At 41.2% G+C, this 24,163-nt stretch overlaps 1 protein-coding gene across 1 annotated transcript in view; it reads right to left on the bottom strand.

Annotated features, from left to right (window-relative positions):
* Nucleotides 1–24,163, bottom strand: part of DENND1A (DENN domain containing 1A) — a 296,658-nt gene that overhangs the window by 195,633 nt on the left and 76,862 nt on the right. Inside the window, exon 4 of the mRNA XM_084820777.1 lies at nt 1,235–1,284. Coding sequence (XP_084676903.1) covers nt 1,235–1,284 — 50 coding nt within the window. The remainder of the gene's footprint in view (nt 1–1,234; nt 1,285–24,163) is intronic.

Below are 24,163 nucleotides of genomic sequence, written 5' to 3'. Positions count from 1 at the left end.
TTGCTCCTGAAGAGACTTCATCTCAAAACGCATAGAGAAGAGCATTTTAGAGATCTGCACAATGAATAAACAATTATTATAGACCATGCGCAGTAGCGCTTTGGGACCTTTTCCTTCCTGGTGTTTTTTATCCTGAAGACTCAACAGAATCCATGTTGGAACATCTTCTACAAGCATTACAGCACCTTCTTGTTTGGGCAGACAGTTAACATCCAGGGTTAAGCAAGTGTGAGGAAACTTAATATACTTTGGCAAAAGGAAATTCTTTATTTTAGTGGAGGCTTGTTATTTGTTTTCCTGCTTACCCATCCTGAGCCCTCAGGATGCGGGAAAGTAAGGAAGCAAAATTAATAATAATAACAACGTTAAGTGAATGCCATCACCTCTGTTGGGAAAGCTTTACATTGGAACAAGGAATACAAAAGTGAACTGTTCAGCCACAACTTTTACAGCTGCTCTTAAATCAAAATTACAGCTCCACCAAATATTCACTATGAATATACAAAGCCATCTTATGGTCCATCTTACCCAAGACAAAAAGAAGAAGAAAAATGGCACCAAGAAAAATAGCATAGAAACAATGCAATTGAGATTGCCATTCTACACATGCTTACCTGGGAGTGAGTCCTATTCAACTCCCAATTCACTTCCCAACAGACATGCACAAAATTGCACTCTAAGTGTCAGAAACCACCAAACGTAGGGGGTGCTTTTCAACACTCACAAATATGAAGCAAGTAGCCTTGATCCTGTTCAAAATCCAGATAGACTGGGGACAGGAGGGGGAGACACATGTTTTACTACACTAATCAAAACTTTTGACACTTTGGAAAGTGCAATTTCAATATTACATAATCACAACAACTCACACTCAACTTGCAGAATACCTATAAAGAACCACAGTTGTAAATACTGCATATTGTCAACCGCTAGAGTGTAACTATTAAATCAGCAAAAGTTTAACTTTTGCATTAAAGCTTCATTAGAAGCAAGAAGAAAACTGATCTGACTGTCACCAATGCATGGTAAAATTAAAACTTTTTTGATGGTGCCTATAAAAATCCTGGGGGGAAAGGATATTGCCACTATAATTTACACTTGGGCACTTTAAATCAGGTTCAGGTAGACAGAGCATTAAGAATGGTATGGTTTTTATTTTCTGCAACTGTTTTATTGACAGAGAGTTGTTTGTGTGTGTTTTTTCTTCTTGTAAAGTTCAGAAATCTAACACTACCTGTCCACATAGAAGGGGAAGCAGAACTTGGTCAGGGTCTGTAGAATTTCCTGTGGAGAGAAGGAGAGAGAAAAAAAGAGAGAGATAATTTATACATCTAATGGGACCAATAAATCTAACATTAACCACAGAACACAATCTTGCAACTTTGCCCCGAAGAAACAAGAGACAGATGAAGAGAAATGTGCTTTATCAATTACATGGAAAGAGTACCAGGCAGTCAATCATGTGAAATAATAAACATGATCAAACTTCATTAAAAATGAAAAATTAATCAAGATTCACACATGGGCAAGCAGCAGGAGCCCTCCAGCAGACCTCCAAAGGGAAGGAGGCGGCTGGGCCGGCATGCGTTAACTTGCCTCTGGGGAGATGCTCCGACCTGACCATATGGACACCAGCAAACACCACCAAACCGAGCCATCTCTTTGGGCTGGCAGTGTTTCCCCTCCTGGCACAGCGATTGCTTGCATCCTAGGAATGAGGGTTGCTGGGAGTGGAAAAGGCATAACACAAAATAAAGCCAACAAGGGCTCTTGAGAGCCATTTTCACCATGTTGTCACTCTCACCACACTGAGGCGGAAGCACAGATAGCATGTTGATTTTAAATGAGAGTTTATCAGAATACATTTGCAAAACTCCAAGTCAAAGCAACCTCAGTATGTGGAATGTAATACAATAATGAAGGGATATAAGACCCCTTCTATATTTACATTACTTAAAGGTTTTTTTTAAAGCTTTAGGGCCATCTCCACTGGCTTTCCTCCAAATATAACTTTATAAACAATAGCTGAGATTAAGGTCTTCGCTGAACATAGTTCAATGAGTGAAGTAGATAAAAAGGTAAAGCCATCACCCATCAGGAAAAAAAAGCCCTGTTGAAAGCAGTAGTATCGGAGAGCTTTGGCTAATGGGCAGCATAGAAATGTAATAAATAGTTGATGTGGGGAAGTTTTATGTTTAGAAGTAAAAACTTTCAATATTGTCCTTCTATACAAACAACATCACGTTGCCCATTTTCTACATATTTACATATCCAATAATGAGGAATAAGTCAGGTGCGTGCGTGCGTGTGTGTGTGTGTGAGAGAGAGAGAGAGAGAGAGAGAGAGAGTGTTTAGAGTTGAACTACATTAAACAAACCTTAGCACACTTGATAAAATTAATGATCAATTTACAAAGCGGAGCACTTTCCAGGCCAGTAATAATAAATTATCTGTGCTAGCAAGAATTGATGCTTCATGCTTCATTTATTTTTAAAACCACTTCCATCATTTAACAAATAAACCACATCAATCTAATCACCCATTCAACGGAGCAGAAAACATATTGACTCTCCTGGCAAGAACATGCTCCTCCTACACAATTCAATTGAGCATGTCCCATTCCTTCATACACTTTCAAGCTCAATTGCTCAATGCTGGACCACCTTCTCTTTTTTAAGGGTGGGGGAGGGAGGTTTGCCAAATTAAAGGTTATGGGCTGAGAAGGTGAGAAGGGAGGAAGAGGTGATTTTCCTAAAGAGCAACAACTGATCTATGGATCAGTTGTTTTATCATTTCTCTCTAAAAAGCATGGAACACTTTGTTAGCAAATATAATAGATAAAGCACTTGGTTTACACCATGTCTGCACGGCTTGTGGGATCTAGCAAACCAAACACAATTCACTATCTGCATAATGAGTCCTGCCAGGTACTTGACAACTACCATGGCTATGGAGTCTCAGGCAGGCAACAAAAAACAGAGGTTCATCAAGCTCTTGTATGGCTTTCTTTGGCTTTCTTTGTATGCCTGTGTAGCTCACTGAGTCACAAGTGGTACTGATCCAGTTTAATCCCACCTCAATCACTTCCGGAAACGATCCCAAAAGCAGTAAGAAAAATTTAAGGATACGCTCTCTTTTGAAAGAAGGAACAAGCAAAACATAACACACCACACTCTAGAAAAGCAACCTGGTCACTTGCTCCTACTTGCTGCCAACTAGGATGACAGAGTCATGGACTATTTATTTATTTAAAGGTAACCCTAACCCTGCCCTGTATCCAAAAAAGGCTCCCACAGCAGCTTACAAATATCAATAATAAGACACTCCCTGAGGACACAAGGAAAAGGGGATGGGGAGGGAAAAGGAGAAATGCTAGCTCAGGCACCAGTTTTTAACATTACAGTTACCACAACCAGCTGGCATGGGAGCAGTTCAGGTAGCCTGATGGAATGGCTGCTGCTAGATGACATTTGGGGAGCGGAGGACAGGAAGGCCTGGCGTGCTATGGTTCATGGGGTCATGAACAGTTAGACACGACTTAACGACTGAACAACAACAACAACAACAAAGACAGCTGGTCTCTCAGACGAAGCAATGGATTATGGATCATGTACCAAATGGTTCCTTAACTGCCAATGTAATTCCAAGATCAACCCCAAGCCCACATAGTACAGAACACTATTCCTGCAGCAACAGTTAAAATCTGTTGTTCCATGATAATTTAGGTCTATCCAGAACATCAAGCCCATATAGAGGTGCACTGTCAGTGGCTGCTCCACAGCTCTGGACCTACTTGCCACTGGAAAGATGCCACAGCTTGAGCACTTGATGGAAGCACTGCAAGATATTTTATTAATCTGGACTGGTGAGGATGGAGGTTAAGTTGGTGCAGGACATGCTAATGTTTGATACCCTCTATTTTACTCATTTCTGGCTACTTCCTATATATGAAGCATCTCACAAAGCAAGCTCTATTCCAGGGAAGCTCCTACCACATTTAGGTCTTTAAGGTACTACAGGACTCTTTTGCTGCAAGGGAGTAAACACAGCTGTCTTCCTGCTGTTTTGTGGGGCAGGGAGTGTTACTCACCCAGAGCTTTTGAAACTAGGTGGGATAGATCTCAAAATGAGACAACGGAGTAGATTTGTAGGGGCCAGCTTTGTGCTGCACCCAAGCAAGGTGCAGTGATAACACCTGGTTATAAGAGCCATGCCCCGCCAAAGTTGGGGTCTTCTCGCCATCATAGCTTGTTGCTGTTGTTCAGTCGTTAAGTCGTGTCCGACTCTTCGTGACCCCATGGACCATAGCATGCCAGGCCTTCCTGTCCTCCGCTCTCTCCCGGAGTGTGCTCAAGTTCATTCCAGCTTACTTTGATTCATTGATCTTACATTCCAGGTTCCTAAACAATATTGTTCTTTACAGCATCGGACTGTCTTTTCACCACCAGACACATCCACAGCTGAGTGTCCTTTAGACTTTGGCCCAGCCGCTTCACTCTTTCTGGCGCTACTTGGAAATACCCTCTGCTCTTCCCCAGTAGTATATTGGACACCTTCCGACCTGAGGGGCTCATCTTCCAGCATCATCTCTTTTAGCCTTGTGATACGTTCCATGGGGTTTTCTTGGCAGGAATACTGGAGTGGGTTGCCATTTCCTTCTCCAGTGTACCACATTTTGTCAGAACTCTCCGCCATGACCTGTCCGTCTTGGGTGGCCCTGCACGGCATAGCTTATGGCTTCACTGAGTTACGCAAGCCCCTCCGCCACAACAAGGCAGTGATCCATGAAGGGGTATCATAGCGTAACCCCCTCAAAAGACTTCCATACAAACCCTTCAAATATGTGCTTCATAAAACTCAGTCTCTCCCTCCCCACTGTGTTGGATTTCGGGGCCTCCCTTGTACAGATTCAAGCATTTCTTCTAAAACAGAGATTCACACTAATGCTGTACTAATGCTTTTCTTACTACTATGTATGCTTTGTTATGGTAAGCTGACTAAGAAAATCACAAGAAATTGCCTTCATTTTGCCTCAGTTCCCTTGTGCCTGCATGTGACAAAAACTGTAACGCCTTCTCTCACCCACCCACTTTCTCCTCACCAAAATAATAATGGGAGGGGAAAGTTGCAAAGTCCAGGAACCAAGACGGAGGGAGGATGCAGCTGAGAACATGCAATTCACCTCAGTAGCTGCTGTCAAGGGTCCCAAGGACAGCATGTGTCCATTTTCTGGATCAATCCCCAAGTTTATATTTTCACAAATCTTTTTATATGCAGTTTGATTTTTAACATTTTAATGAGCATTAGAAGAGAAAGAGAGTGAATCTATATTAGCCAGTCACTGCAGTTAAAGTGCAGGGCATGAACTGCTTCCCACGAGGGTTCCAGCAGAGCCATCTCACCGCTGGCTCTAGGACATTTGCCACCTGGCTCAGATGTCCCCTGGTTCCCATTCTTTTCATAATCAAAACGCTGCTGACATTATAAACCCCACATGGGCTTTCTGAAATCCCTCTTTATCGATCCAGCAAACATGTAAACGTATTGGAGACAACACAGCACTCATTGATTAAGTTTGGTTTCAGCACCAAAGTTTTCAAAATAAATGAGCCATAAGGACAGCAATGCAAGCCCTTTGTGTTACAGAGCAACCGTGGAAGGAGGCAGCCTCGAGGAGGAACTTCCCCACCCCTGCGGCCCCAGATAGAGGCTTCAATGTACCAGCAAGGTTTGCAAATAATTCACTATTTACTCACGTTTATAGCCCACAGAATTTGGGGTAGGCAATATATGTTATTTTATTCAGAGGGAAGGCTGAATAATACATATCATCAGTAAGGTAGAATTGTACAAACCATCAGTATAGTAGATTACACTGAGAGAAGAGCTTTACAAAAAGGTAAAGGAGAAAGAGGAGCTTTACCAAATCAGAGCTAAGTGGGGGATTGAACCCAAGTTTGCTATGTCCAGGCTCAACCCTCTACTAGGATACCACACTGTCTGTGTGTGTGCATGCATGCGTGTTACACACACAATTAATTCTAGAGTAGGAGCCCTCGATGTAGATTAGTTCTTAGCTCAGAGGCTCAGTTTAGTTTTATAGTTGAAGAAAATTCTCAAGTGATGGTTGCCAGAAAAACCCAAGGCAAGCTAGAGCCTAAACCTTTCATGTCATATATCCTTCCTCAGTTTCCCACCTCCTCTATTTCCCTCCCCTTGTGTCATTTTTCTAGACTGTAAATACTTTAGGGCAGGGACTGATCTTCACATTCTCTGAGAAGCCCATATACATGGGTGGTGTGCACACATACACACACACACACACACACACACACACACTCTCTCTCATATCCAACCCTCCCTCCTAAAATTTGCCATTTGCTCTCTACCACACTCTCTCTCTCCACCTGGATTTACAAAAGGAGTCCCCATGTGAGCTCAGCCAAACTAGCCTCCCACAAGAACACTCTTCTACCAATCTAAAAGAACTACTTCATACTTGCCTTCTTTCCCAGACTTGCGGAGATCCATTGTTGGATCTCCACAAGGAGATCCAATAAACTTCTCTTGCTCTTATCCCAAATGCATATGAAATCATCCCAAACAAGTGGATTTAGCACTGTGCACCACAGGGCAACAGATACCCAAACAGCTTCAAAGGAGAAGGAAGTCCTGTTCAAAGAGCAACCAACCCACATGATAGTGGCCCAAACTTACATTGGGCGAGCGCTTAACCCTTGAACTTTTTTCAGTGCTGTAGGCTCAGTTCTGCAACATAAACAGTGAGCAACCACCAAAATTGGCAGTATGCATTTCCATCACCTATGGCTGACCACAATTTGTTATCAAATATTCCAGCAACATCCATGAAGCCTAGAGCACCAATGTGTCCCCTTTCAGAAACTGACTCTTGTCACTGAGAAGTGAACGAATGGCGTTGGTATCCACACATAGATCTTTCAGCAAATGCCAACTGCATGACATATCGCTCATCCCCTGAGCTAAGAAGCTGGGTGAATTTTTTTTATTTTTTTTTAAAGGCACACAGCTCCCCCCCCCCACCAATACACAATGTATTTATTTTATGTATACCCTGCGTTTCCACCAAAAAATGGTGTTCAAGACAGCTGTTTGCTTGGTTTGCAAGGAAAACCCTGAAGCAGGGGTGAGGAACCTCAGGCCTGGGGGCCAAATCCAGCCATCTGGGATTCCCCCAGGGGGCCACACTCACTTCCCCCAACCACTGATTGTTAGTTTCCCAGCTTCTGTGCAGTTTCTTAAAGGTTAAAATGCTTCTCCTAAGGCTTAGTTACTGGCAGTAAGGGCTATTGAAGCTAGAATATACTGGTATTGTTGTTGTTGCTTTTTAAAGTATTTTTGGCCCCACCCTTTTGTCTTTGGCCCTGCCCACCACTGGAACCCAGCTGCCAAGAGCTTCTCTGAAAGTAAATTTGGGCTAAAAGAGGTTCCACATCTCTAAAGGGTGCATTCAGCAGGCTTTGATTAAGCTTGTTAACATGGCCACCAAGCAAATTCAGCAAGGGATGGAATCAGGTGGAAAGGAAAGAGGAGGGAACCCAAGCTCAGTGGCACAGCACATGGCTTTGTATGCAGAAGATCCTAAATTCACAGCATCTCCAGTTAAGAGGAGGATCAGGTAACAGGGCTGGAAAAGAGACTCTTCACCTTAAACCCTAGAGCAGCCTTCCCCAACCTGGTGCTTTCTGGATGTTTTAAACTGACCACTGGCAATGCTGCCTGAAGCTAGTGGGAGTTTTGATCTAAAACATCTGGAAAGCACTAGGTTGGGGAAGGCTGCCCACAGCATGGACAATACTTGGCTGACAGATCCATGACAAGTAAGCTCCTTTTCTAAGGAGCTTCTCTTCCAGTTATTTATTCATTCATTATTTACAGTATTTATATACCACCCTTCATCAACTTGGACTCCATGGTGGCTTTCAACACCTCAATACAATCCCCTTTTCTTGTTAACTTCAGATGTGCCACTAAAAACTTTAGAATAGGGCTGTAGTGGCAGGCTGAACAGCAGGACTTTCAAGTGCTCACTTTTGCCTACACAACCATGCTAATCTTTTAAGGGTGTTCCTCAGGCCAGCTTCCAAACTAACTGCAGATACGTACATACATCTGTGAAGATGGAAAAAGAAACTATGAAAGGGTTTAGCCCATCACATTGTCCTCGTAATGGCTGCCATAACCACACAATGGCCTGACCCCCTCAAGCTTACATCACGCAGCAACTTCCTCAGAGGTAACCTGTTTGAGGTTACCTCTTCATTGCCTCTATGAAGAAATTGCCAGTGGGAAGGAAACTTTCCATCACATGAATGAGCCATCTGAACCCACCCTGGCAGAAGCCACAGACAATACAGCAAAGAATACTGCTTGAAGATGCAGCAGGATTGGCAAGGCAGTGAGCAGCTAAAGTCATCCCATGAGAGGATGAAGAGGGAACCCTGGCAGAACCTTCTTTCTGTAGCCTCAAACCAGTTGGCGCTGGGGTATAACTGGACAGTCAGCCTGAGGGCAAAGAATGTATTTGATTGGAAGTTTCCTGCCGTAAAAAATTATTCCACAACCAACAGAACATCACCATGGAACATCACAAACATGGGCCTACTTGGTAGTGGTACTCACCCTCTGAGACACCATCTCACATGTGGCTTGAGAGGCAGGAACTGTGGTGAGCTGCAAATACTCTTGCTCACACAGGCTTTCCTTGGCTTGTAATGGACTATGACACTGCCTTGTTTTACTGTGTATTGTTCTTATTGTACATTATCAACTATTTATTGTTTTTATATTGTACTATGTAAGTATTTTAATTGTAGTTTTATAAGAGTTGGTGTGTAAACCACTTAAGAGATTTTATTTTATTAAGCGATATAAAAGTATAATAAATAAATAAATAATCTATTAAATGTCACCAGGCAAATTCTAGGCAAACAGGGTATCCTTCAGTTATGAACGACATAAAAATGAAAGGAAGTCTTGGTTGTGACAAAGATCTGTATTACAGGTTCTATGAGAAGTAGATTAAGACACTAAAGAGAGGTCTTTAAGTCACCCCACCAAGTTAACGGCTTTTTGTAAAAGCAAACAGCAGTTCTTTGCTGTTATAAGAATATAAGCCCGTAAGAACAGCCATGCTGGATCAAACCAAAGGCTGTTCTAGACCAGCATTCTGTTCCCATAAGCAAGACATGAGTGCAATAGCATCCCCACCCCCAAGCTCATATTCCCCAGAAATTGGTACTGGGAGGCATACATCTGTAACTGAAATGAAGTTATTTAAATAATGTTTTTAAAACACAGTAAAGCAGGAGTACCCTAACATACACTTTAAAGTGGCCAACTGAATTGTCTCCCAAAAGTTTTTACATTAATTAGCTTTTTAACTCAGTGTGCCATTAGAGAAGAATGGATAAAGAACATTTGCACACATTTTTCTTCTCGCTTAAAACAACAATGAGAAGATAAGAAAAAAATAACGGGGGGGGAGGAGAAAGGACTATTAGTGGAAAGAGCCACTCGCTCCAAGTGAAGAAAGAGCCTCAAAATCTTGGAGACAAGTTTGCAGAAGCAAAGCAAAAGATGTTTAGATTTAAAGTTTAAAATTCACAAGTAGTACACAGATGGGCATCTTTTTACGGTTCACATTTGGTAAGGAGGAACCCATTCATTATCAATTTTGACAATCGTTGAATTTTTTAAATTTAATTGTGCTTGTTCCTTCAAATCCAACCCCCAAGGCCACCAGTCCTTCAAATCTGGCTTGGACATTACACAGGAGGAAGCTCCCAGCCTCCCTGAGGTCCCACTCCTTATACAACATACGCAAAAGCAGGAGATAATAGGCCTGTGTTGAATTCACTGCTCTACGGAGCTCCTCCTGGGACACAGACCTAGCAGATGTGATTTTTAAAAAAACTGTGCTGGAGAAAAGTAGTTCTGGTTTGCTCCTTAATGGTATTCACATGCAAAGAAAAGGAAAAGGGAACAGTCCCTACATCTCTCTCAGCAGTGCAAAATTTAAAACAAAACACACATAAAATGTTAAGCCAACTTCACCCTCCAGCTAAACATAGCTATTTTTTTAAAGCATTTAGATCCTGTCTGAAGTAGAGAGTAAAAGTTATAATTTGTTTTTTCAATATGAAAATTAGAAAAAAAGAAACACCCTTAAAAAATGTTTTACAAAAACTTATGACATGATTAATGTGTTAGCATTTAAGGTGCCACAACACTGTTGTTTTTCCTGCAACACATAAACACGGCTGCTCCCCCTCTGAAAGTTATTCTTGTAAGCCGCCCTGAAAGCTCGGCTGAAGGACAGTATATAAATCTTTAAAATAAATAAAAATAAACCATGGAAGACTGAAAGTTAGGATCTCTCTGATTCCATGTTTATATAGCAAATTACAGGGAAAGAACAACTGAAAACATTATATTTAAATTGTTCATCCTAGTCCCACCCTAGTCCAAGGACTCAACTTATGCAAAAGAGGTTACTAATGTGTGTATAATATCTATATCCGTAATATCTATATCCATACATACACAAAGCACCCACAACGTACAACATATGTAAAACTGCTTAATCAGCTGAACAAGTTCAAGTTCATTTGCACAGTCTACGCAACAACACAATCATGATGCAGGTAAGAAAAAAGTATGTCCTGAGTGCCCTTGCCTTTCAAATCCCAGACTTTTGCCATGTTGCTTTCCAACTCCACATGAAGAGAGTTTGGGGGTGCTTCCAGAGAGCATTCAGATCCTCCTGGAAGCTAGGGTCTTCAGAAGTCTCCATTTAAAGCAAGTGCTTACGGATAACAGTTCCCAACCACCATCATTCAGCCTTGCCAGGGCAGGCTCACTAAATATTACCCTCTTAATTAATAATCCTACATCCCTGAGGTAGGACTTGGCTAATAAAAACCAACTTTTAAAACCATGTTAACCCTAAAAAAATTAAGAAAAAAGTGATCTTTCTCAAATAAAAGCCAAATTTATGCAAATCTTTTTATAAACATCCACAAACATTTATTTAAGCTTTTGAAAAGTTGGCCTCATTTGAAAGCATGGAAATTGGGGAAGGTGGAGGGCGGGGGATGCAAAGGACAGCTTAGAGGCTGGCTCCCTGCATAAATATTCAGAAGGAAGATTATAGGATCTGTGTTCGGCTGTCTTAGGTTTCTCCAAAGTCCACATAGAATAGCAAAGAACAAAACTAACGAGAAGGAGAGCAGATGTTAGACAATGCAGCAGCCCCCTCTTTTCCTCACTTACCATGGCTCCCTCCCACTCGCCTCCCTTGGCTGTGCTAAGGCGCTTTCATCCCCCCCCCCCACTTTTCAATATGGTTAGGTCATTCAAGGATTCTCCTATAGACTCCGCATTGTGGCTAAGAGCTATAAGCTGGACCTCTGTCAAGCTTCCAAAAGTTCCCAATAAAAAGGCATTATGCAAATTGTACCTCTCTCCTACCCTCTCTCAGAAAAAGCAGAAAAGGCCTCCAATAGGCAGCCGTTGGAGTATTGGAAGTCCCAGCCTTCATTTCTGTATGGCTGTGTTTGCCTTAGGGCCATGCTGCTTGTTTTGACAGAGGATCCCCCCAGATAGTTGGGATTAGTCGAGCTTGTTTAGATAAACTAGAAAATCAAGGCCTTCTTGAGGTAGACGGCTAGATGTAGCTACCGAGTTTCCAGCTGCTGCCTTCTTTCATCCCCAAACAACTGCAGATCCACAGTAGATATCAGAGCCACAGGCTATCCCCCATACGTAAGTACAAAATTAAAGGCCGCTAAAAGAAGCCTTTGTAAGTCTTAGTGCTAAAATAAGGAATCTGTACTATATAGTTTAGACATGTTATCCAAGTGAAACACTGGTGAGACTTCGCAAGGGACAGTTAAACACGTGTTGAAAGAAGAGGAAGCCCGCCATCCCTTTCCACAGAAATAGGCAAAGTAGCATGCACCTGCTTTCTACAGATAATCCACATTTATTGTTATTGATTGCAAAAAGAGGCCAGTTTGCCAAACACTTCAAATATATGTACCCCATGTACCCAAGAACATCTTTTTAGGATGTCTGTACACAACGTAAGTCAGGGTATTTGTCAATTTAGCCCAGTATTGTCTATGCTGACTCGCAGTGACTCTCCAGACGCTGAGGAACAGGTCTTTCCCATCACTTGCTACCTAAGATCCTTTTAACTGGAGATGCCAGAGATTAAACCTGGGACCTTCTGTATACAAAACTTATACGTTACTGCAGAGCTATGGCCCTTCCCCATTGAGCTAAGATCTGGTGCAACACTACCCTCCTCTCCATTGCAATTTGATTTGCATTGTAAGGCAACTTTCCACAGCGAATACTTTAACTTGATAAGGTTTCAGCCTATACTACTTTCTTAATTCAACACACACATACCCACACTGTTCAAATCATACAGAATGATCTGGCAGATATTTAAGAACTCCATGATTAAATGAGAAACAAACCAAAGGTATCTGAATACCCCCCTATATCTCATATAGAATGGCTGTCCCAGTTATGGTATTTGTTTATACCAGTTTTTTTTTTCTTTTACAGTAAAAGAATCCTGACAAGACACTCCAAGTGTTCAAGGATGCATGTAGTACATATAAAACCCAGCATGAAGAGACTCGTGGGCTTGGGGAATTACTGAAATGTAAACACTAAGTAATTGCTGGAGCAGCAAAGGCTGGGGCAAACAGAAAAAGGAAGCCCAGCATCGGGTCAAAGGAGAGTAAATATCTTAATTCTTCCTTTGCACTCAGAGTAGTTGATTCAATTAGCGAAAAGGACTGAAAAGAGAAACAGCATAACTTGAGGAAACCAACAGACACAGGAGAAACAGAGCATACAGAACCACCGTGCAAATGAAAAAAAGTGAAGAAAGCCATCCTGCCATTAAAGTCTAAGAGAAGACACCCAGCCCAGAATATGAAAGTCTAGCTTCTACTTCTGCATTAATAGTCTGGCCTTGGGCAGCAGCATAAAGAGGTGGAGAAGATTATCCTGCCCACATTTTGCAGTGCTGCAAGCCTGTCCGAACAACAAAGCTGAACAATCACAAGGCACCTTACTTGAGCTCAGTCAGTATGGTGGAATAACCATTAGCTTGTACAGGAGCTACCCAGTCTCACCTCATCTCCAGAAATGTGGTCTGACCTACATATGCTGGACACACAGCCACATTTCACCAATACCAAACAAGAGAAATTAACCATCTTGGACATTACTAATGAAGGTGGTGGGATGTTTAACCAATAGAACAAAAGCACCGTTTCTGCTTAATAACAATGTATGTATCAGAAGTAACACTGTTCTGGAATTAAAGGGCTGGTAGGTGAAATACATATATTTATTTATTTATTTTAAGGGCATCATGGAATGGTGCCAAGGTATACCTTGAAAGTCCTGCTTTTCAAATTGTTTCCAACTCCAGATGACATAAGGCCTCTTCTGTGTGGAAATTATACTATTCCCCTTATGGAAACCTGTTCTTATGCAACTCAGTAGTTGCAACTACTTCTAACCCACAGCGTGGAGTTGGGCTACGTCAGATTATAGTAACTGCTGTTTGTTTTTATTACAGTGTATTGTTTTATTTGGGGGGATTTTTAAGTTGCCATGGATATTTTATAGAAAGGTGGGATATACATTTTGATAATAAATATCATGGGTTTAACAATGGTGTTGTTGTTGTTCAGTCGTTAAGTCGTGTCCGACTCTTTGTGACCCCATGGACCATAGCACGCCAGGAACTTCCTGTCCTCTGCTCTCTCCCAGAGTGTGCTCAAGTTCATATTCATTGCATCGGTGATGCTATCTAGCCATCTCATCCTCTGCCGTCCCCTTCTCCTTTTCCCTTCAATCTTTCCCAGCATCAGGGTCTTTTCCAGGGAGTTTTCTCTTCGCATTAGGTGGCCAAAATATTTGAGCTTCAGCTTCAGTATCTGTCCTTCCAATGAGCAGTCAGGGTTGATTTCCTTTAGGACTGACTGATTTGACCTCCTTGCAGTCCAGGGGACTCATAAGAGTCTTCTCCAGCACCACAGTTCGAAAGCATCAATTCTTCGGCGCTCAGCCTTCCTTATAGTCCAGCTCTCACAGCCATACGTTACTACTGGGAAAACCATAGCTTTGATTAGATGGGCCTTTGTCAGCAAGGTGATGTCTCTGCTTCTTACTATGCTGTCTAGGTTTGCCATAGCTTTCCTCCCAAGGAGCAAGCGTCTTTGAATTTCATAGCTACAGTCACCGTCTGCAGTGATCTTGGAGCTCAAGAAAGTAAAATTTGTCACTGCTTCCATTTCTTCCCCTTCCATATGCCAGGAAGTGATGGGGCCAGATGCCATGATCATCGTTTTTTTAATGGTGAGTTTCAAACCAGCTTTTGCACTCCCACTTTCATCCTCAACAAGAGGCTCTTTAGATCCTCTTCGCTTTCTGCCATTAGGGTGGTATCGTCTGCATATCGGAGGTTGTTGATAATTCTCCCGGCAATCTTAATTCCGACCTGTGATTTATCCAGCCCGGCGTTTCTCATGATGTACTTTGCATATAAGTTAAACAAGCAGCGTGACAATATGCAGCCTTGTCGTACTCCCTTCCCAATTTCGAACCAATCGGTTGTTCCATGTCTGGTTCTTACTGTTGCTTCTTGACCCTTGTACAGGTTTCTCAGGAGACAGGTAAGGTGGTCTGGTAGTCCTATCTCTTTCAGAATTTGCCACAGTTTGTTGTGATCCACACAATCAAAGGCTTTAGCGTAGTCAATGAAGCAGAAATAGACATTTTTCTGGAATTCTCTTGCTTTCTCCATGATCCAGCGAATGTTGGCGATTTGATCTCTAGTTCCTCTGCCTCTTCGGAACCCAGCTTGTACTTCCGGTAGTTCTCGGTTCGCATACTGCTGAAGCCTAGCTTGTAGGATTTTGAGCATCACCTGGCTGGCATGTGAAATGAGTGCAATTGTGCGGTAGTTTGAACACTCTTTGGAATTGGAATGTAAACTGACCTTTTCCAGTCTTGTGGCCACTGCTGAGTGTTCCAAATGTTTTGGCATATTGAGCACAGCACTTTAACAGCATCATCTTTTAGGATTGTAAATAGCTCAGTTGGAATACTGTCATCTCCGCTAGCTTTGTTGTTAGTAATGCTTCCTAAGGCCCACTTGACTTCACTCTCTAGGATGTCCAGCTCAAGTTCAGTGACCGCACTATCATGGCTATCAGGGACATTCAGATCTTTCCTGTATAGTTCTTCTGTGTATTCTTTCCACCTCTTCTTAATCTCATCTGCTTCTGTTAGGTCCCTGCCTTCTTTTTCCTTTATCATGCCCGTCTTTGCACAAAACGTTCCCTTGAGATCTCCGATTTTCTTGAAAAGATCTCTAGTCTTTCCCATTCTATTATTTTCCTCGATTTCTTTGCATTGTTCATTTAAGAAGGCCTTCTTGTCTCTCCTTGCTATTCTCTGGAACTCTGCATTCAGTTGGGTATATCTTCCCCTTTCTCCCTTGCTTTTCGCTTCCTCAGCTACTTGTAAAGCCTCATCAGACAGCCACTTGGCTTTCTTGCATGTCTTTTTATTTGGGATGGATTGAGTTGCTGCCTCCTGAACAATGTTATGGACCTCCGTCCATAGTTCCTCAGGCACTCTGTCCATCAGGTCTAATCCCTGAAATCTATTCCTCACCTCTACTGTATATTCATAAGGGATATGATTTAGGTCTTACCTGAATGGTTTAGTGGTTTTCCCTACATTCTTCAATTTCAGCCGAAATTTTGCAACAAGAAGCTCATGATCTGTGCCACAGTCAGCTCCAGCTCTTGTTTTTACTGACTGTATAGAGCTTCTCCATCTTTGGCTACAAAGGACATAATCAATCTGGTTTCGATACTGACCATCTGGTGATGTCCATGTGTAGAGTCGCCTCTTGTGCTGTTGGAAAAGAGTGTTTGCTATGATCAGCGTGTTCTCTTGGCAAAACTCTATTAGCCTTTGTCCTGCTTCATTTTGTACACCAAGGCCATGCTTGCCTGTTATCCCGGTGATTTCCTGACTTCCTACTTTAGCATTCCAATCCCCTATGCTGAAGAGGACCTCTTTTTTTGGTGTTAGTTCTAGAAGGTGTTGTAGGTCTTCATAGAACCAATCAACCTCAGCTTGTTCGGCCTCAGTGGACCAATCTTATAACTACTTTCAAAAAAGGGTTGTGTTACATGAGCCCGAAAACAAATACGTGCAGTCGTAATCAACAAGTAGGTATTATAGATCTTCACAGCACTGTACAAAGTTTAGAGGGAAGCTTTTTCAAGAAAGTCTGGCTGACTATGGACAAAACTATTGGCATGTTGACTAGCTTTTTATTAAAAGATGGACAAAAATATTTTTGTTGCTAAAGGTCTGTTGCTAAATTTGCTCTTCAGGCTAAAGAAATTAGGGAAACTTGTGCACAATCACCAATAAAATGTTGATTTACATGACTACTTTGCTTGATTCTTTTTATTTGATGTGAATGCTATGCATAAATTTTGATTCCCCTGTATGCTGATATTTTAGGTTTTGTGCTGAAATTCCAGTGGCCATCGTGACTAGTCAATAAAAATCATTCATTCATTTATAAGCATAGGGTATAGTTTTGATGAAAATTTGTTTTTAGATGGTTGATATATGTTGCCGCAGACACCATTTTAGAAAAAACATTCCCTCCTGTGTAAGAGTTCTACTAGGTATTGCTGGTAGTCAAGCTACAACCAAAGGACCAAGCACCTTTCTTGCTCTCTTTTGTCTGGTCACTGCCAGCACACTCCTGCCTGACACAAACATAGCCACAGATTATTTGAACTATATCCAACGTTAGCCCTACTTAAAGTAGACCCATTGAAATGGATGGTACTTAAATTAGACTAACAATGGATACAACCCACTGGATACAACCCTTTGCTTTTTAATCTGGGCTTCTTATTGCAAGAATTATTTTCAGTTACTGCAAGACACTTCAATACTCATTCACCCTAATAACAAATCTGATAATTAGTCCACATACCCCATTTTCACAAGAGGAGAACTAGACTCATAGACCCACCCAAGGCTGTGCTGAAATCAGCACTCATCATCTCCTCAGTGTGGCACTCCAATCACTGTTTCATTCTAGCTCAATATGTTCTGCTCCTGAACCCTTTTCTTATAAACAAATACAGCCATAAAATATGTACTTGAGTTATTGTGCTCTCTTGCTGCCTACTTTACATTAAGGTAGGGATGTACGGATTTTGTTTAATCGGTTCCATCTGTGTTTCATGGATTGTCTGGCATCTTTCATTCTGTCATCCGCTCATTGGCAGAATTGGGCTTTTTTTCCCCTTTGGAAAAGTAGACAAAAACATCCGCCGCAATTTACGTAATCTGGAATATGTTGCTTTAAAAAAAAACAAATTTTATAGAACAAACAACTATGCAGGCAAATTGTCAAGAGGGGGCTTCTTTGGCCACTTCCTGTAAGGTACCCAGAAATTGCTCCAACCAGAATGAGCTATCAAGAGGGCCAAGCTAAGAGACATTGCATGGGCAGGAGGATCTTTCTCACACAAAATGAGATGCAGATCTAAGCAGCATCGGGATTTTGGTATTATTAGGCAATGGGCTGATGACTGGGAAAGGATTTTGTATTTTTCATGGCCTAGGAAGTACACACACATCCTTTCCCAATTATAGGGAAATTGTTATATAACACTGTTCTATACTACCCCGATTAATTATTTAGTTGATTAATCAGTAGGCTTTTAACTGACAACATTTAAATACCAAGCAAAACAACAACTAAACACCCATTCTAATGGAGTAACTTTCCTTAATAATGAGCATTTCCAATGTAATAGGTAGAATCTGCCATTTTGTTACATGGAAATACCATCTCTAATATTTTCTTTGTTCAAGTTTTAAATCTGTAATGGTGTCTTAAAAAATGAACAAATTCAAATCCCATCAGCATTATAGAAGATCAAGCCTTAGAAGATGAAACATTAATTTCAACGGAGTTCTTGCAGCTTCACTTACCTGTGGTTCTCACTGCCATAAAGAAAGTTACTGTAGTTTCACCCCAATAGGTAAACTATCCACAAATTTTAGGTATACACTGGAAAGAGATGCAGTATAAACTTTCTCACTCATCAAATCTGGTACACTAAGGAGCAAGCTGGCATGTCTGTGTAGTCTGTGCAGCAACAAGCCCTTCCATTTTAGCCCCTCCAAATTTATGGGTCTTCAATTTTTAAAGCACCTTTAGTAGATTAAGCCACTCTTCAATTAAAACTCGCAGCCTTATTAACGGCTAGATACTGAATAGAAGAAAAGCTGGGAAGTCACTATTTTTCCTTAAATCTAGCAAGTTATCAAAAAAATTACTGGGAAATTGCCAGAAGTAGCCTTTTTTTGGCAGCCTTATGGCGATGGAATTATACAGCATTTATTCACAGCCTAATTGAAATTCCTTAATTATGCCAATTATAACTTTAAACCGGATTTTATTTCTGAATAATTTAATTAGCCTTTTGAGATGCAAAGCACCTTTTCCTATGTATATCTGAAATGCAACTGCTTAGCTGTGCGTATGTAGCATGCACTTTAGCAGGTTTCACATAATAGCCTCAACGCTGTGAAAATACACACACGCGTACACAAACACACATGTTCCTCTTGCAGAAGTTTGCCTCAAAGTAAACTCAACATAAGCTGTAGCCTCAGTCAACAGTCACTTGTGTTTTCCTGTGGTATGCAGATATTGAGTGTGTGTGGGGGGGAGAACCTATAAAATTCTTAACAGCATGGAAGGAGTGAACATGGAGAAGTTAGTCCCTCTCCAAACAGAGCTCGAATAATCAAATGAAGCTGACTAGTTTGTATGGAAGCAGCATATTGTGACAGCCATGGGCATATGTGGTTTATGGTGAGGAGCAGGGAATCAGGAAGGTAACCAGGCTCTGCTCACCAGGAAGGGTGAGGCACCTTAAAAGGGATCCCCAGGCACTCCAGCTTTCAAAATGATTTAAAACCTTTTTTAAAAAAAATGCGGTTTGCAGGGTGTGCAGCAGATTGACTTAAATGTAATTGTATAAACTTTTTTAAAAGCACAAATAAATATATCCTATGTTAAAACAAATGAATACCCAGAGAAAAGGCAATGGGTTCTGGGGGCGGGGGGGGGGGGTGTCATTCTCTTTTCTCTATCAATAAGTAGATGGAAAGACAGTAAAAAACCAGGATTTCTCCCCTCCTTTTTGGTGAGAACAAGGATCCTGAAGAGTAGTTGAAAGATTCTGGCCTCTGGAAAGGAGAAGAAAACTTGCCCCTGCCTGGCATTTGTAGGTTTGGCAGAGGGTGGGGTCAGAGAAGATGGCCAGATCAGTTCCTTGACAAGAGAGGAAGGCAAGCAACCTTAATAGATGTTCCTACAGAACAGGAGCCATTAAAGTAACCAAGTGCAAAATTTTGGTTTTTTAGAAATTTCATACTGACAGACAACTTTTCCAAAAGAAAAAAGGTATAGGTTTTCCTATGCTTCCCCTCATGCACTCTGATAATAAAGCTTAGACCTATCAGGACAGGGATCTAACACTTAATTGCATGATTACCAAAACCTCCTTGAGCCACATGGGACAGGGTGGGGTGGAGAATAAAATGAAGAATTAGCTACACATAAAAAGTTGTGCTGAGATTTAATTAGCTATGCCTCTGCTAAGCATCACACTCCAGAGCATCTATTTTGGGTTCTCAACTGTTTAATGAACCATACTAGTGTTACCCTTGTAACTTCAGTGAAATACCAACTCTATATACCAACAATGGCCAGCTGTTGGGTAGCTTGGAGCTTTAGAATTCACCATCTGTATGCACACAAGGGGGATGGGGGAGACAGGAGGGCTTGGACCCTTCATTACTCAGCTGCCCACTGATAAACCCCAATACTAAATGGGATACCTAATTTCATCCATTCGTGATGCTGCTTTACTCATCTCCTTTCAAGGAAGGCTTTGAAGGTGCAGGCAGGATCATCATTCACGATCTGAGCTCCTGACCAACAATTCCTTTCTTAGAAGCTCCATGCTCCTAGGTCCTCCACACACACACACCAGCCCTTTTACTATAATGCAGGTGAAGAACAAGCAATCTTAAGATCTGACAAGTCTCCAAAATTCATTAAGTGTTGCATAGCAATGAACAATTTGTTCAACTTTCCCCATCTCAAACACGGATGCTTCCAATTTGAGAATGATTATAAATACTGAATTATTATGAATTATTCTTTGTAACAAATGAGGCACAATTTATAAAACGTATATATAAATAGATACAAAATACGGTTACACTAGAATGAGCTTTTATGCATTAATAGCTGCGAATCTCTGGTTTTATTTATTAAATTTATTTATTAAATTTATTAATCGCCCATCTGACTGGTCACCCAGCCACTCTGGGCGATGTACAACCCACCATAAACAATTTAAAACAATAAAATTTTACCATAAAATTTTTTTTTAAAAAAATACCCTAACCCACCCTGATTGGTTGCAATCAGGGCTAGCCCAAGACATTCCTGTGTTGGGGGGAAGAGAATACAAACATCCCCTCATACTCATTACAAGAGGCACAATCCGCTAGCACATTCTCATGGACATACCCTGTTGGAATGAGGTGTCCTATTCATTCTAATGGGACTTGTGCTGGAGATTTTCCCAGCAAACCTTACTCCTTGGGTCAGCTCTGTCTCCCCACTTTGCCGCCTCTGACTGCACCCAAAATCTGTCAACTCACCTTCTCTTCCGGTAAGGCTGCTTACCATACCTCCAACCCTCTCTCTTTAAAAGCAGCCTTTCATCACACGTGGCAGTGCAGATGCAAGTTTTACACTGTACACTTACAGCCAATATGGCATAAATATTCTCCAAATCACAGTTTGTAATGCAGTAACAAAGAGACACCCCCCCTTTTAATTCCACCACCCCTCGCCCACCCGGTGCCATGTTTTTTACATGGCTTATAGAGTTTGTACGAGAAAGACTCTTAGTTTCTATATAAAAATGGCTATAAAATGTTTACGGTTTCAATATAAATGTAGAAAGATGGTGGGATTCATTACAGTCCTTGTTTCAGTGCCTGTAGAAAAGGGGGGGGGGGGAAATACCTGCAGACAGTATAGAAGTACCAATTTCGAAGCAGCACCCCAGTCCTCTTACAACAGTTGATCAAATTATATATGGGCAGGTTGTCATACAAAGCAGATGGAGCATATAAATCAATGCTTTGTAGACAAAAAAGAATGGTCAATTAAAAAATTGCAGGAGGAGGAAAGAGAAATAATGCTATAGGTTATGCTAGAGACTTATTGTAATATAGCATAATGCCCATATACTTCCTGTTCCACTCCACATCCATTATGCAGTTAATACCGAAACACCAAAGCTCTTGCTTTTCTCCTGTTTATAACTTATTTTCTTTCTTTCTTTTTTCTTTCTCTCTTTCTCTCTCTCTCAAGTCTACCCACCACCGCGTGATCCTGTTGAGATGAAGCCCAGTGGAAAACGTGTTAACGTGCAGGGTCTAAATATGTAGCTGACCAAAATGCACATACTTTTAAACAATATTGATTTCAATAGGGAGAGATTAAAGTACATGCTTAACTCTCCCAATAGTCAATAGGACATTCAATGTGATTAAATTTGGCTGGATTGTGCCCACAGAATTAGAAAAGAGAACCAATGTTCATTAAAAGTGAAGTTTTGTTGATTATCATCTTCATGAACAGATATAGTACACATTGAGTCATTAAAGCCTCAAATTAAAGGCACAGGGCAAAAACTGAGACAGAATTAATTCAGTTCTTTAAAAGCATATTTGTGTTGTGCTGCTTTTTTTTTAAGGTAGCTTTTTTCCAACTATGGGGATTACTCTTAGAATATTTTTAATGATTGGAGCGCCTGAAAATAATTTTCAACTTTTCACCTGCTTGAGAATCTGAATGTAGCAATATAAAAAGGCCGTGCAGAGTTATAAAACTGTTGCTAAAATTTCAGCAGTTTTAATTTATGTGTTACAAGACAATGCTACAGGGGGGCCCTGACCATCATATTAATGCTTGACTTGCAGATCAACTACGGTGTACACGTACATCTAAATGCACACATATTCTGAACACATCTTTTTTTAAACATCAGCAACAACAATGCACACATAACGGGAATGATACACTAAATAAAAGAGTCAACATTAAAGCACACAACTCTAAAGAGATCATCCCTGCTCCTTAAATTTGGAGAAATTGTCAGTACCTTCCATATTACTGTTGGGTATCTTGCATATGACTTTTTAAAATAAAATCCCAGGGACCACTGTTTCTTTTTTAACAGGTTTAAGCCACTTCTATCTCCCACTGGCCTGACCTCTCCAAAGACGACTTTGGGGCGGTGGGGAATGGGGGTGTGGGGGTGTCCACCTTGGCGGGTAATTACAATCAAGACTCTAGCAATGTGGCTAGCCAGCTCATTACTTCCTCCCTTTGTACCAAACCCCTTATTTACATTTCAGATTACATTTTTCATGAAACAGCAAGATCTATCGGAGCTGAGAGGGCTGAAATAATGAGGGAGAAATATTTTAATAAAAATGTGTTGGGGTCCCGCATTTCCGCCCGTGTCAGAAAAGAAAGGAGTTCTTTCTGTAGTGACGGATCATTTATTCTGCCTCTAAATGAGAAGGGAAAAAAAAGTGGGGGGGAGATGAAACTGATGAACTTTTACTGCCCATTTGTCTTTAGCAGACAATTAAGACAGAAGATCAAAACGGATTATCGTGCCACGCAGACAACTGGCCCAACAGTAATACATCTCCAGGACCGCAGATTTGTAACCCTCCTTTTATCCCTCCCCCCTTTCTTCTTACTCCTTTTTCCTCACTAAAGGCGATGCTAGCTTTGTGGCTCAAGGGGAGCCAAAAGGCTGCCCATCATTATTCAGCCACAGATGTCAGTCTAACCTCCCTTTTTTCTCAGGTTTCTAAAGCTGGGAGCCACAATAATTTGTGACAGATTCTTTTACTGTAAGGTACAAAGAACACACAGAATAAAACATCCAGCGGCAGTGAGGGCTCTGATCAGATGCACTGCCTACATGGGAACACACTGTATGTAAAAACAAGCGCCAAGAATTTAGACTGGGGAAGGGCGGGAGTGAGGAGAACTTGAGGGCTTTCGTACTAATGAGTGAATTGCTTTCTATTGACTTAATTCACAATATTCCTCATAGATTTGGGTTGTCAGCAAGAAACATTTGCCAAGATGCACACACAAGGCTTATGTACAAGTTCCACAAGCTACATACAAACACTATAAAAAGGGACACACTTTTGTTAAGGTATTGCTCTTTTTCTTGTAGCGTAATTTATTATTTTTTGTAAGTGATCACACCTAAAAGCTAAGAAAATAAGCCTTTTATCCACCTTTGCTCCTTCCCCAGCCGAGCTCAAGAAAGACTCCTTGCAAGGTGCCTGCCATTCGACTTTCCACCCTCTGACAGCCTTGTAATGCATTCTTAAGAGCTCTCAGATGTTGTATTTGGGTTTGCCACATTTGTAAACTGAATGAAAGAATCCACATTTGATTTTAAAATGGCTGCCCTCCACTTTCCATATCGCATTAGCAACATTCTGAAAGGATTGCTTGGCTGTTGGCATCCCTAGCTTTGCTCACACAAGCGTCTGGTATCTCCTCATGGCTTAAACGCACAGTTTACGTTCTTGTAGCTCTTTAAAAGGCATCAAGGGGAAGGGCACTATGCATCTGAAATTTGTGTGCATTTTAAGTTTGAGAAGTTTGCTTCCTTCCCCACCCCCTGAATTGATTTCCATCTTTTCTTCTTCTTTTTAAGCACAAGGTGAATATATGGATCAGGAAAGTTCTGTCCCAGAGAATTATCCTTGCATCTCTGGCTTCTGTAGGCTCGATTTGTTCTGAGATGGTTTATAGCATGCTAAAATCTCTTTCTCTTTTTGGTGGTTTTACAAAAGGAAAAATATTTTATGTATGAGACACTCCTATAATCCATAGATCACA

The sequence above is a fragment of the Heloderma suspectum genome, chromosome 14 (assembly GCF_057233095.1).
Source record: "Heloderma suspectum isolate Gila_16-S chromosome 14, 16-S_ref, whole genome shotgun sequence".
In the NCBI taxonomy this organism is placed as follows: Eukaryota; Metazoa; Chordata; class Lepidosauria; order Squamata; family Helodermatidae; genus Heloderma; species Heloderma suspectum.
This window is presented reverse-complemented; position numbering and strand designations above follow the sequence as displayed.